This window comes from Hylaeus volcanicus, chromosome 4 (genome assembly GCF_026283585.1).
Source record: "Hylaeus volcanicus isolate JK05 chromosome 4, UHH_iyHylVolc1.0_haploid, whole genome shotgun sequence".
Classification (NCBI taxonomy): Eukaryota; Metazoa; Arthropoda; class Insecta; order Hymenoptera; family Colletidae; genus Hylaeus; species Hylaeus volcanicus.
Window position 1 is genome coordinate 8,306,187 of NC_071979.1, and position 14,565 is coordinate 8,320,751.

Here is a 14,565-nt window from a genome sequence, read left to right on the forward strand (position 1 = left end):
AGGTACACGTACTTCGCGATGACCTCGTGCAGTACAGATAGACAGACCCGCGCCGAAAATTCAGCCGTGCCGAGGTGAACAAGTGTGAGCCACCGGTGGTTCGCGCCGCCCGATGGGACGAAGGCTACGCGCTAGGTCGATGCTTCGATGCACGTCGAGTCACTTGTTCGCGTGCAAGCGCGGCCACCAGCGCGTAGCCTACGCTACCGCGGCCGCTCCAACGGTGTACGCGCGCTCTGATTGGTCGGAGTTTTCGCTTAATATCTCCTTAACGAAGCCCCATCCGACATTTTTGCAAAGGAAATTGTTGTTCAGAATCGTCTTAGCTACCCCCCATTTCCGGCTCCTCCCCGAGTTTTGGGACACCCTGTATAGTTTGACAGTGTTATCAAGCGGAAAAGATCTGCTACAATTTTTTACTCAACAAAGTCATAAACATTTCTTTTATACGATATGCGTAGGTCAACCAGTTTTTCGCTATGCTTGTCCCTTTCTAGTCTAAACCGACTGTTTCACTGAAAGCTGTAGTTGTAAGCATAAAAGCGAGGACCAAAACGAAAGCACGGAATGCAGTACGAGATGGGAGTGGTTGTATCTTCGCAAACGAGTTTTTGGGAATTCGATCATGCAGCAATAAGATGATCGAGCTCCGTGTCTGGTAGGCGGTCAAGAGAAAGTGTAGTAATGTTTAATTCGTAGACGGTGTTAAGCGGGTCTAGGTTAATATTATCTCGGGTCCGGCCACTGGACTTTTTCGATTCCTTGATACAAACCAGACGTAGATTTTTACCTTGCCAAATAAAACACCAGATTTCGAAAGGTGCAAGTTTAACCACAGATCACGTCGTTCCACGGAAACGTTTGAAAATGAGAAGCGAAGTAACGCGTGTTAACGGACAATTTAATCGAACGATTTGAACATTTTATTTCTAAGTATACTATGCAATGGGCTGGTTATAGGTTAATTTGCTAAATGGCATATGCAATTTCAGCGACATGTCACGTTAATTGGTATATCGTCTTATTTATATTAAGAGAAAGGTCACTAGAAGATCAGATCAAGAAAAAGTCTTTGTATAAGGTTGTTTAATAAATAAGACACATATAACAATACCTGTATAACAAATATTCATATAAATTGTTATTGTCTTCTCGCAATATTTAATTAAGTGTCACATGTTCGATATTCTATTTATAATTTTCTTTTAATTGGAAGAGAAAAAGTTGTTACGACGTTAAATAGATATATAAAATTATCCCTATTAACACGGAAATATAGTCCTGCGTAGTCCTTGACGCGTCTGTACTCCTAAGCATAGTATCGTTACGGCCTATGTGATCGGTAATTTGAAATTATAAATGGAAGTAAGTGAAACTTTTTCTATTGCTTCATCTAGATAAACATTCTTCACTGTTTTGAAACATTTGCAACTCCATGCGTGGAATAAAATGCCCGAATAATTTGCTGAAAAATCGAGGCTATTTTTCATCTTTTCGAACATTCTATTAATGTAACAAAACGACGAGTAAATATTTTTACTTAAACTACAGTTCTAAAAGATTAAATGTAGAGGCGCAGAATTCATTACTACACCTGATAAATGAACATTATTCTTTTATATAATTTCGACGTTTGTTTACTCGAAACGAGCCACGCTCTCTCGTGGTCGAAACGTTATTTTTACGCTAAATATTATACGCAGCATCTGTGGCTCCATAATTTATTGCGTTGTTGACACAAAGGTTAAGGAAATTTTTGATTGGAATAAAATTACAGGATGCGTCGAACGATGAAAATATTGGATGAAAAACTGGTGAGAAAAAGAGAAAAAGTAAATAAGTCGTCCAACTGGACACAGGTGGGGAGGCAACGTTACATCGATGGCTACATTTCTCTGTACGGACTACGTTGGAGCTCAGTAAGTTCGAGCGCGTGGTTCACGATTCTTTCACCTATTCAGCTAGGCCGAGCAGATTCGCGCTTCGGCTGCAACTGCTTCACCAATTCCTTATCTACACATTACCGGATTTCATTCGCTTTATCGGACTAATAACATCAGGTAAGCACACTTTTGATTCGCAGATAACGTACTGTGCAAAGGTCTTGGACCACTCACGGTACCATTACATCTTTTACGTTTTTACTATTAAAGAAAGGGTCAAATTTTGATTTAGCTTATATATTTTATTTTACTGATATTATTGTACAGTGTATTGTCTGAAATTAGATAAAGATAGTGTGAATTCAAATTAATTTAATACGTAAGGTGAAAGTCCGTCCACTATTTGGCGTAAAGACACCAGTTAATCTTTATACAAAAATTATTTTCTGCAATTTCAACTACGTGTATAAAAGTGTACAAAATTTCAAATAATTTCATCCAACCATTTGTTCGTGTTAAATTAGTGACCGAAACTTTATTTTCTACGTTTTGCCTCGTGTCTCCTCTCTTAAATGTATGACAATTTGATTTAGGGGTGAGTTTTATTACTATAACGGAGGACACATTTCCGGGAAGATATTTGTAACTCAATCGAGCTCCTGTTGTCCAAATACATATAGGTTCAAGCTCGGGGAAAGTCTTACTCTCGCTTAAGTACCAGAAATCAAGCGAAAGTACTTTCGTCCAATGATTCGTTTTTCATTTATTTATGCGTTAACCGAGCAACCGTTTGGGAATACTTGGCGCATTCTGTCTCTTTGACAGATCGTTAGAGGCACGTAGAAGTGGATAGAATCACGAAACAAATGAAGCAACTACTAATTGCTCCATTTTCGCGTTATTTCTACCGTTTCACCACCTTGATTTCGAAAAATTAATTAAAAGTTTTAAATTAAATTTCGACGAGGCTCAAATTCAAACGAAAGTGCAATCTCTAATTGGAAAAGTTTAGTAAAGGTTAAGAATACGTTTCAGCCTTATTTATGGAGGTTCTTCGGTAAATTCATTTATGCAAGAGTAATAATTAGATACTAGCAAGTAACGAAGTATCACAAACACGGGTACCAGAGGAGTGACATTATTCCTCGTAAATACAGTACTTTTCTTAACTTTTCTGTCTCGTTCAGAAGTGATGAAAACGGAAACAATACAACAAAATACTGGAAAGGAACATTTAACTATTTCTGACATAATATACATATTACGACTTCGCTACATAAGACTGGACCGGCTGTTTGCATGTCCACGATTGATAGATACTTTCCACGCTTTCTGAAATCGCATAAGCGTGAAAGTCATTCACTTAGCCTTAAAGAAATGTTGATTATTTACTGGTTGCACGTTTGAAACTTAGCAGCTGAGAAAACCTAAGATAAAGTCTCCTTTTAGAATTGGATTACAAACTGCCTTGCTATTGGAATATAAAAGTCGTCGTTGAATTGTCAAAGGCGAGCGAAACTCGCCTGGTATTGCGATGCGTGCAGCACGAGAGTACTTATCTCTCGAGGAATGCAACTATGTATATTTGAAACTGTATGCTTTCTAAAGATTTCTCTACGCAGGATTTTGCAATTTTTTGTTTAATATTTGACAGCTTTAAAACAACTACTATTCGTTACGTGTTGACTGAACTCCAAGCCGTACACAATAATCTGGAATAAATAAATATATAAATTTTGTTCTCTGTAGAACTTTCTGTTTAGCAATATTCTTTCGCCATTCGTTGAAATTACAGTTACACGGTTGCACGGTTGCAAAGTTGCAATATGTTTACCGCGTGTTTTTATCGTGACTGTCATTTCAAGTTCTATGAAATCATCATCTCGACGATAGAAATGATACTTAATAATAAAATTGACAAACTACAGACTGCCTCCTTGCAATAATTTTTTTTTCCAGTCTGTGAGGATGACAAGGTGAAATATCCTTTCGAGTTTTTAGTGTCATACATGTGATCGATGGCTCGTTGTTCTATCAATAAATGACACAAAAATATTATAATCAGTACATCCATCAGGGATAAATATTGTTGCAGATACAGAAAAAGAATTGAAATTTTTCAAATCGGAGCGAACACGAATAACACTCCACCGCAAAAATTCTGATGGCAACTGTCAGATTTGGCGCCAAAATAATTATCCTTCAATGGGTGCTGTGACCTTTTTACGATGTAGATGTCTTAATGTAGATCTCTTGTGTTAGGAACAGCGCATATTGTTTATGCTGTTGTGTAATAAAATATCAAAGAAAAATGCGGTTGTAGGGTTAAAGAAAAGCACGTCGTACCTTCCAAACGGTATAACAGGCGTATTACTATTTGCTTAGCTTTAAGATGCCACGCGACTCTTTTCCGAGTTAGTTCACAAGCGTCATAAAAATCTTCTTTCTCTCTAATGAAGAGTGTAAGGAGAGACGCTCAAACATCGTTTCCCCTTGCGGTATCATATCGTAAAATGTAAACTACGGCGAAACGAGATTTCGCGGGGCTATATAAATCTCTGAAATGCACGAAACACGTACGAGCTACATGTTTGGCTTGCTCGGTTGGCCATTCACATATACATGATACATTACGTTTCACGAGAATATGAGTTATTTGTACAGATATGCAAATGCGTTCGAGTGGCTCTCTTCGATTTTTATTGCTCCTCGAGTTGTTTATTAATCATTTCAGGTCTTCGTAGAATTTCTCCTTTGAGAGGAGTCTTACTCAATTTCTTGATGGTTTTATTAATAATTTTCATTATGTATAGATGGTTGAAGTTTGTTAACGGAATGGCCAAATCGAAAACGGAACCGCTACCCAAGGAAATCCCAAGTTTTCCGCGATTTAACGCTAACTTTCGAGGCATCTTAAAGTTGATAAACGAGAATTCCGCGGTGTTCTATACCCGAGCAGTTAATTGCAATTACAGAGACAACTTCGGCGCGTCTTAAACGTGAAAAACCCAGTTTATCGAATTTCCTTTGCTCTTCACTTACCAACGCGAGTATGAATTGCTGGGCCGCGACTGAATGACTATGCGCCGCGGGAGTCCGCTATTGACCCAGTAACGATGTGTTCAAGGACGCTCGACCAAAAAAAAGGTGGCTATTAATGTCTCTGTAATTTAATTTTTTATTCTCCTTGGACTTTGTTCGGGCCATTGATCGTAAGAATTTGTCGAAATTTAATACGAGCCATAAACATATTATTACGTAACGATTACACTAGGAAGTTTGACAATAATTTCATAGGACACAAACCTGTTAGATGGGAAACATAAATGCGACAGTTATTAGAAGAGATGATTCACAGTCCAAATAAAGTTAAGATAATAAAAATACAAGGAAGCCCGTATGATAAAGGAACAGACGTATTTTTGCACGATAAGATGTCATAAGATGCAGATATGAAAGGGAATGTCATAACCATGGATACAGTATGTACATTTTAGGAACGCATTATCTCTTGGCACATGGGTCAGAGATGCTCTCACGAGCACGTACTTTCCCGCGCCTAGAAAGAGAAATTTCCACGAGTTTGGTCTTGCACATGGAAGATACGCATGGTGACTCGCTGGCGAATAGTTAAATCACGATGGTACCATTGTGGAAAAATGTACTTGAGAAATGCGGAATAAAATTTCAGCTTTCCAGAAAAACAGCTTCGACTGGAAGTTAATGTGACAAATGCTACAGATCATTGGTATTAGTTTGATGGATTGGTTGCTTTGAGACCACTTTCGTAATAGCCTTTCACAGTTGTCAAATTAATAGGTACTTCATTAACAACATTTCTAATCAGCAAACAGAAATTAGTAAATGTGACACGATCCCTCAGAGGAAATTGTATCTGATTATAGATTGGTCGTTTACTATGATTACCTAGTCCAGAGTGACATTAACTATACTGTGGCTTTTATGCATTTATGACGCACATTAATATGGAAAAGGTACACAAACCATACATGATGTATGAAGAATACATTAATTAACACAATGATATTAATGTTTCGTTTTGCATAAATGCCTATGCCTTTCGGTTATGTTTAGCATGTGTCTGTAATATTTGCACGCGGACCAAAATCTGACATTTCAAAACCTTACGTTTCATCCACCATTTTCTCGTGTAATCGAACTTTCAACATCGGACATGTGCAAGGGGAATAATTCGCCTTGAATTTCTTGAACAAACTTACTCCACAATCGAGGGCACTTCGTACAGTTATAACCCTGGAACGTCCGATTTTAATGGACCAGAAAAAGAACCTTCTCCGTCGTGACAATCCTCGACCGCATGCGACGAAGACGACCTCTCATCAAATTTCAATCGCTGAAGCAATCCTTTATATGGATAAAAGACAGAATAAGTGATTGGGAAAAAAATGTAAAATTAAACGGTATAATTAGGAACTGCTACGTTATTCTCTCTATATTCAACACCAGGCGCCGGGAAACTTATTCTGAGAAGGGCAGAGTAATACAAATTTCTGACCTCCGTTTCTATATTAACTTAATGTCGTTGAAAATATAAAACTGAAGTGTTACTCCATATTTTTATTTCAAACGCGATATACTCGGCCCTACTTAGCGGATAACGCGCGTATTTCTGAAACCTACGAGAGTTTTGTCGTATTGTACAAGATTATAGACAATTGGGAATTTTCCATTGGCAGCTGAGTTTCGACAGAGCAAAAGGGTATAGAGAAAGAGTAAGGTCAGCGAAGGTAAGGAAATATTCCAGGCTAATGAGATGGAGACGACGCACAGCAGACACCTTGTAACTCCGCTTTAATAAAACAGTCGACCTTGATATCTTCACTGGAACGAGTTTGACGATCAATTCTGAATTTGTGTTTGCAGTAGTGGCAATTTCACTTATTCAAAATTCATGTGACACGAAGGCAACGCGCTATTGAAATGCCTTTTATATGCTAAATCCTTGAAAATGAAAGTGTCTGGTTGATTTTTGCATCGAGCGATCACATTTATCGACTTCGTTTCGAATCTAATAGAATAATAATGAATAAAATGTTGCGAGCAATACACACTCGAGGAGCGAAACCGGTTATTATGTCAACACACGCATTCATTCACTCGAACGAATTTAACTTTTTTGTTGTAATCTTTACGCAAGAGGGACGATGCGTAGATAGAGGATTTTCAATGTGTCATTAACGATATTTCGCAATCGTTTGTTACAGGTGTTCAAGTATGAGCGAATTAACCGATATACAGTCCTTTTTTAAAGGAAAAACTGTATTCATAACCGGGGCGACCGGTTTCATGGGAAAAGTTCTTGTAGAGAAGTTGCTCTATTCTTGCAGCGAGTTGAACAAGATTTATATTCTAATAAGGTCGAAAAAGGGTCGATCACCCGAGGCTCGCATAGAAGAAATGTTCAAACTACCCGTAAGTGTCATGGTTCTTTTCTTTTTGCAATCTTAACACTAGATTTGCGGAGATTTCTCATCAAATTTCTATCGCTGAAGCAATCCTTTATATGGATAAAAGACGGAATAAGTGATTGGGAAAAAAATGTAAACGATTTATGTAGAATACTTATGAAATTCGTAATGGGTAAAAATGACCATGCCGTGTAACGTTAGCGTTGAAGTGAATTGAAGTCATCGAATCAAATGCTTCTTGTTCGGGCAGATGTTTCAAAGGGTAAGAGAACAGAAGCCGTTCGTAATGAAGAAGTTGATACCTCTGACTGGCGACATTAACATGACCGAATTGGGATTGTCCGACCAACAGCGAGCAATGTTGATAAACGATACCGATATAGTGTATCATTGTGCAGCGACCCTTAGATTAGAGTCCAAGTTGAAGGACGCCATAGAAATGAACACGGTAAGATAGTGCATTAGCATTTCAACCCCTTATGCATACGTACTCTCTCGGATATAATAATTGATTAAGATAACCAGAATCAAAGTTTTGAAATTCTTGAACAATCTTTCTATTAAAATGTAAATAATGTGGCCACTTGTATAAGGAAAAATTATAATATATATTTATTGAAAATTAGAAGTCATAATTACTAATTAAAAAAATAATTACTAATCAAAAAAATAATTTCCATCATTTTCTAACACTTTTTGCCAGCGTGAAGTTGTTCGATTCCCTTTTTAAAGAAGTCCTTGGATTTTTCAGTGAAAAACTTTTCCAAGCCGAAGGCATTCTGATTACATATACTTTCAACACAAGGAAACGTACCAAAAGTTGTTTACATTTGATTCATTATCCGATAACTTTGATCTAGGCAAGAATTCTCTCCATCTCTGCATGCCATTAAGCAACAGTTACACGACACTGTCCACATTCTATTTATCAATGTTACAACATCCCTGCTAACCTGAAACTAACCTTTCCTTCTCTTTATGATACGAAGACTATACAGTGGCGTATTTAATTAATGACCCACGTCTTTACTGTCACTATAACAATATTAATTGCAATTTAAACAGAACTGCATCATAAAATATGCAATTTCAACTACGTATACAAATCTGTACAAAATCTGTTAATAAAAATGATGACTACAATTAAAAGAAGGAACAATTTCAATGAATCGACAACTGATTTCTTGAAATAATTGCGAGTGGAAGACAAATGAGACCTATTGTTCCAGGTCGGAACACAAAGGGTGATAGATCTGTCCAGAAAGATGAAGCATCTGAAGGCATTCGTGTATCTAAGTACGGCTTTTTGTCATCCTGATCAGCAAGAACTCGGCGAAAGAGTGTACGATGCACCCAACGATCCTCACGATGTTATGAGACTGATACAGTGGCTAGACGAAAGTGCCATCGATCTTATCACGCCCAAGTAATTGATATCTAATTTCTATCGTGGTTATTTGATTAATCGAGTACTCGACGTAACGCATCCAATCAAGTAAACATGTTTCTTTCCGAATAGGTTGTTGGACGCTCATCCGAATACTTACACGTACTCAAAGCGATTGGCCGAGCAACTTGTCACCAACGAATTCGCCAATAATATGCCTTGTGGCATCGCCAGACCATCGATCGGTAAGCACATTTGAATGGAATGTCAGAACCAAGGGCGGAAATTGGTAACATTGTCACGACGTTATAATAAATTTGACTTACCTTTCTTTTTGAATTCGAAATATCGTCTGGCAATCTCGCTGTTGTCTAATGGATAAAGCAAATAGAATATTATCGTTTGTACAGTAACCGCATCTTGGCGCGAACCGTTACCAGGATGGGTAGACAATCTGAACGGACCAACGGGACTCCTGGTGGGTGCAGCGAAAGGTGTGATAAGGTCGATGCACTGCAATGGCAACTATCACGCCGAAATCGTACCCGTCGACTACGCTATTAACATTCTAGTCGCGATTGCCTACTGGATAGCTACCATGGAAAAGTAAACGTTCATATCCCTATGCATGAGTTTTTGTAAAAATTACATATTTCGATAGTAGACAACGCCGTTTTCGACTGACAAAACCTCGACAAATTTTACTATTGTTATACAAATTATTTTACATTTCCAGTTATATTAGGTTGTTCTATATGAAACGTCCGATTATTTAATCTCGGTAAGTTAATCAATTTGAAAAGTGAGTTTATCAAACAATGTTCGTATAGTATATAGAACAGTGAATAACAGAGTAATCCTGTCCCACCAATCTACTGCTTGTGTTTATTTTAATGGATAAAATTAATTTGTAATAAAAATACAGATGTTTAAATCTTGTCTACAAAATCGGACATTTCATACGCAACAACCTTAAGGGTTGGCCAAACTGCTGAAACTATTTATATAAGATGATATTTGCTAAACGACTGATGCAGTGTTCTTTTTTAGACCGAAAACCATTCCAGTGTTCAATATCACCCAAAGCGGCGTGGTGCCCATCACCTGGGGAGAGGTATTGGAGAAAGGTAAGAAGATCGCTTACAAATATCCGTTCGAAGGGCAAGTTTGGTATCCAGCAGGCGACATACACAACAACAAGTTTGTCCACAACCTCTTCGTCTTCTTCTTCCACATCATTCCGGCTTACCTGATCGACTTTCTCATGTTAATATTTCAGCAGAAGAGATTGTGAGTTTCGTTGCGCCTCGGACCTTCTTCTTTCGTGGTAATGGCAAATGTTCTCAAGGGTCGTTCTCTTTCTAGCATGGTTCGCATTCAAAACCGTATCTCGGTCGGTCTCGAGGTGTTGCAGTACTTTACGACAAGGGAATGGATTTTCTATAATTACAAAACATTGGCATTGTGGAACAATTTGAGCCCTAGGGACAAAGAGCTCTTCTCGTTGGACTTTCTAGCAGTCGACGAAGTCGAGTACATGAAGAACACCATCTTGGGTTCGCGGCAATATTGCATGAAAGAAGATCTGTCTACTTTGCCGAAAGCTCGCAGGCATCAAGCAGTGTACGTATATTTTTCTCGATAAAAATTGGCATATTTGTTACGTTCTTACTTCCACTTTGCAGAATGTACGTTATTCACATAACATGCGTATACCTGTTTTACTTCTGGGTGCTATCTTTAATTTACAAGAACTTCGAGATAGCAAGACTCTGCGTGGACTCCGTTACGGAGCGTGTCAAGTCTCTGGCTGTTTTGGGCGGAAACAGCTAAAAAAAAGAAAGATGGATCGATAACGTTGATGTAGGTACGATTGTTTTGGTATTAATATTCGAGCACTTCGGCGCTCTTGAAAAATCTGTTGTTGCTTCTGGAAATCGTGCTGCGCAAGGAGGTCAAGGAGATTAGGTTAACGATAAGCTCTATAGTAAGCTGAGCAGAGAACCTCTTTTGTACAGGACCATTTAACTTCCTCGTAAAGCTATTGTTTTCTATGAAAACAAATTAGAATTTTTCATTTTATATCGAACCTTTGGGTGCAATAGTTTAGCATAATCCCTGCGGAGCACGTATAGGGTGATTCGTTTAAGTTGGAATGGGAATTTATTTCATGAGGGGATGAAGCTATCAAAAACATTTTTACGTGTTATTTAGTTCAAAGGGAGAAATTAAATATTTTTACTTTTATCCATAATATTAGAGCATTTATTTAGACAAATTCATCGACCTAACACAGGATCATTTACTGTAACGCAAAGCTTCAAAATGGAGTTGGAAGTCAGTGGATCGATTCAGGAATATTGAATTTAAGATTAAGTAACAAAAAGTTGATGTAACCGTCCAGAATATCTGTAATAATTAAGAGCTAGATATAACAGGTAGAATCTAAATGTACAGTTTGTACGCGTTTCTATTTATATTTCAATTTAATCAAGACTCGCGAACAGTGAATATCAACCGGATGCTCCTAAGGATGGATGGCATATTTAAGTTTTTATATTTTTACACTTTGATCATCTACTATGACACTAGATGTATAGAGGATTAGGTTGGTTTTTGTGTTACAAGAAGAAGTTATACGAACATTATTATATTAAGACTTTGGCTGCGTGATTTTTGTTTTAATATACAATTTGTACTGTAGATTACCTCAGGCTTCGTACATTTCTTCGACACTGGCTACATAATTGTGATATGTATAGGAATTCATTTGTGGAAATAAAACCAGAATGTTTCGTGTTGAAGTTTTCGGATCGAACCTTTCCTTCGAACACTGATACAAAAACATTATAAAATACAGAAAGTCCGTTTAAGTCGCAAAAAGTCGTATCCAACAAACTGGATAAATTCGCCCGCGGGAAGGCTATTTATTTTCTTGGACGGATATTCGATATAACATCGTGACGCAAAGTTCGTCGAGATACTTTCTTAAAGCATCGCGTCCTGCATGGAACGAAACCGTAAAACGAACGATATACCTTGACTTTTACGGTGTGATCGATACGAGACACCGCGTGTCTTTTTTAGCGATAACTCGTATATTTCTCAGTGGATCTAAAGCGTCGCGACGCGTCGTCAAGACCGAGAGTCGTCGTCGACCCAACTATTCGTAACCCGACGCTTCAATGTTAGAATCCCGAGAGAAAAACTTCGGTTCATCAAACCTACGATTTATATTTTATTTTCCCCAACGAGTGGCAACAAAAGACTTTCGCGATGCGAGTATTTCACTTTGTCTCGTTCAACAAATATTTCCATTACTCGTTCTGTTTACTCTGCAGTTTCGTGATGTTAGAATTCGTTTTCTATGTATTTGTTGTATAAATATGTTCACGTCGTGTATGCACAAGTTGGAACGAAACTTATGTATACTCCTGTGTATACACGTACTGCTCTAAGAAGGTGAAATCTAGAGTTTCGTGTTTCTCGTGCCCTACGTAGGGTTAATGAAAATGGATACCCACCTACGGAGAAATGTCGCGTAAGATGTCTGGCATCGGTATAACGGGAAGGAGGATTAATTAATTCACGTATACAATATTAAATTGAAAAGGCTCAGAGTTGCAACAACTAGAGGATATGAAAGAAAACAAGATTTGAGATTTAGAAATATTCCAGAGTGGACATCGTAGAGTAGAAAGGGCAACGAAATGTTACGGACGATTAGTGGAGATGAGATTGACAAGATTAGACGTTGCGAAGGAATTTGAAGACGATGTAGCAACGGTGGAAGATCCAGCTCTGCCTGGTACAGAGTCAACCGGGGTGCTCGAAGGAAGCAGAGATACGATCCTATTTACGAGCACTTTAAGCTTATCAGAGGTTGAAATTTTTGAATGCGGTCTAGACTGGAAATGAGACGACAGGAAAAATGTGGGCTACGTACAACGTCGCGATGATCGAGGAGAGAATTTGAATAAAATAAAGATTTTGATTGAGATACTACGATGTTCAAGATTTGTTTGTTTTGTCATAGCTTGGACACTAAGAAAGTGTTATTTAAATAATACATTACAGTGGTAATCGTTTGGGATCATTTTGCAGACAGATGGAACGTTCTCTTTGATGAAAACGTGCTTCAATCAACCACCCAAGGAAATTGATGTATCCGCCCTTTGAAGAGAGAGTTCGATAAATTAAACGCCCTTGTGTCTAGTGGGTGGATCCCATTCAGAAAAGAGCAACAGTTGTTAGTTCCAAATAGTGTGATAGGGTGGCGCTGAGAAATTTCAGACCTAACTTCTATTCCATTATTGATCTACCTGCAACACATCCCAAGAACCTCCCCCCAAAAGAACTTTCCGAAGAACTTCCCAAGTTTACTTTTGTATCTGATTTTCCTTATAACCTTCTGCTCCGCTTCTCGAATACTTTTTTTCAGGGAAATTAATCCGGATCGTGACCATTCGAAATTCTTTCAACGTGCGGCATATGAAAAGACGTATCAAATTTTTTGTCGGTATGCCTCCGCGTTTTATTAAACTTCAATTGGTATTCGATGAAACATTTTTCCAGGAAAAATCCCGATATTAAATTTCATTTTCCGACGGTCCGTATGATTAATATATTTCAAATATGTCATAACTGAACGAAATTATTGTTCAATATTACATTAAAGATGATACGAGGATGTCGCGTCCTGCAAGATGTATCGATTGTATTTGATTAAAAAACTTTCCCTGTATCCTCAACTGGGTCCGAAGAAAATATTACAGGGGTGAAACTTCAGAGGGTAATTTCACCCCTTAAACTTGAATTACCGTCGCTATACAAACTTGCAAAGTTCAATCAAAATTGAGTAGGGTGCGAGGAGACATTTCACGGGAGTATCTTGTTAGCGAGTTTAAACTTTGCACCGAAAGACTAATTGAATTCATCGATAACTAAAAATTACTCTATTTAATGTACATTTAACTATGATCAGTCTCGCGAACTTTTAAGGAAACCTTAAAGTGAGTATCCTCTAAAGTAGGAAGGGTTGAGGTAAGTTGATAAGGGGCAGATCGTCGATACAAAATAATCATTATTATTTTTCAATTATTTTACAATTATTTTTCGTTTCGGTACAAATATTGTCTATCAGCGTCATTGTTTATGGTAGTTGTTCCGTGGATTTATTTGATGATGGATTTTAACAAAACTTCGCGTGATTGTTCTTTCATTAAATACGAATCGTGTAAGCCGATTTGGATTTAAACTGACCATCCCAGTTTTGTGAAAAACGATGTCAAAATTTTGTATGAGAATTTTGCAGAGTAATTTCTAATTATATTTTTGAATGTGGCTAGCTCTCGAAGCAACTGCCTTAAATGGTCCAAAGGGATTCCTCTCGCATATCATGAATGCTGACATTGAGGAATCTATCGACCTATAATACAAGGTCATTTATCAATCATATCATATAAAGCTTCCATTTAAAGTTAATAAATGGTCGAATGCAAAAGCGTAGAATTAATTTCTTCGGCTACAGATGAATGCCACGGAATCTCGTGATACAAAGGCATTCGCCAGGACGTGTTGACACTGTTCTTCCCGCTGTGTATGCCGGCTATTCCAGCAATTAGCTGGTATCAAGAGGAAATCCGTGGAAGGAAGTGACTCGACTCGACTCGACTCGAGTCGGCATACGTCACCGATTACGACGAGGGAGTGCGGCGGAGCAGCGATACCAGCGAGGGTGAATACCTGTGCCGATGACGCGTGATACGTGTGCGATACAAAACGCATGCGCCGATTTTCCAGGATGGGGTAGGACGGTCAGGACTCGGGGGTTGTTCGAGGCGCG

At 38.1% G+C, this 14,565-nt stretch overlaps 1 protein-coding gene across 3 annotated transcripts; it reads left to right on the top strand.

Annotated features, from left to right (window-relative positions):
* The first annotated feature begins 1,892 nt into the window (after positions 1-1,892).
* LOC128875286 (putative fatty acyl-CoA reductase CG5065) lies at positions 1,893-11,524 on the top strand. 3 transcript variants are annotated; one of them, XM_054120745.1, is made up of 10 exons: positions 1,893-2,060; positions 7,130-7,337; positions 7,584-7,781; positions 8,563-8,759; positions 8,853-8,965; positions 9,131-9,326; positions 9,771-10,010; positions 10,086-10,343; positions 10,406-10,587; positions 10,981-11,524. In XM_054120745.1, the coding sequence occupies exons 2-9, from the start codon at positions 7,140-7,142 to the stop codon at positions 10,551-10,553; spliced, it is 1,548 nt and encodes a 515-aa protein (XP_053976720.1). In that variant the 5' UTR covers positions 1,893-2,060; positions 7,130-7,139; the 3' UTR covers positions 10,554-10,587; positions 10,981-11,524. The 3 variants fall into 3 exon arrangements, with proteins under 3 accessions (XP_053976720.1, XP_053976721.1, XP_053976718.1); XM_054120746.1 differs by having other exon boundaries at positions 10,406-10,583; XM_054120743.1 differs by having other exon boundaries at positions 1,894-2,060; positions 10,406-11,524.
* Positions 11,525-14,565: the final 3,041 nt, after the last annotated feature.

What these genes read in the sequence shown, in the direction of transcription:
- LOC128875286 (XM_054120745.1), top strand. Translation starts at nt 7,140, where the DNA reads ATGAGCGAATTAACCGATATACAGTCCTTTTTTAAAGGAAAAACTGTA. An exon ending in ACGCCATAGAAATGAACACG is followed by an intron (nt 7,782 to 8,562) that starts GTAAGATAGTGC and finishes CTATTGTTCCAG; the next exon opens with GTCGGAACACAAAGGGTGAT. An exon ending in ATATTTCAGCAGAAGAGATT is followed by an intron (nt 10,011 to 10,085) that starts GTGAGTTTCGTT and finishes TTCTCTTTCTAG; the next exon opens with CATGGTTCGCATTCAAAACC.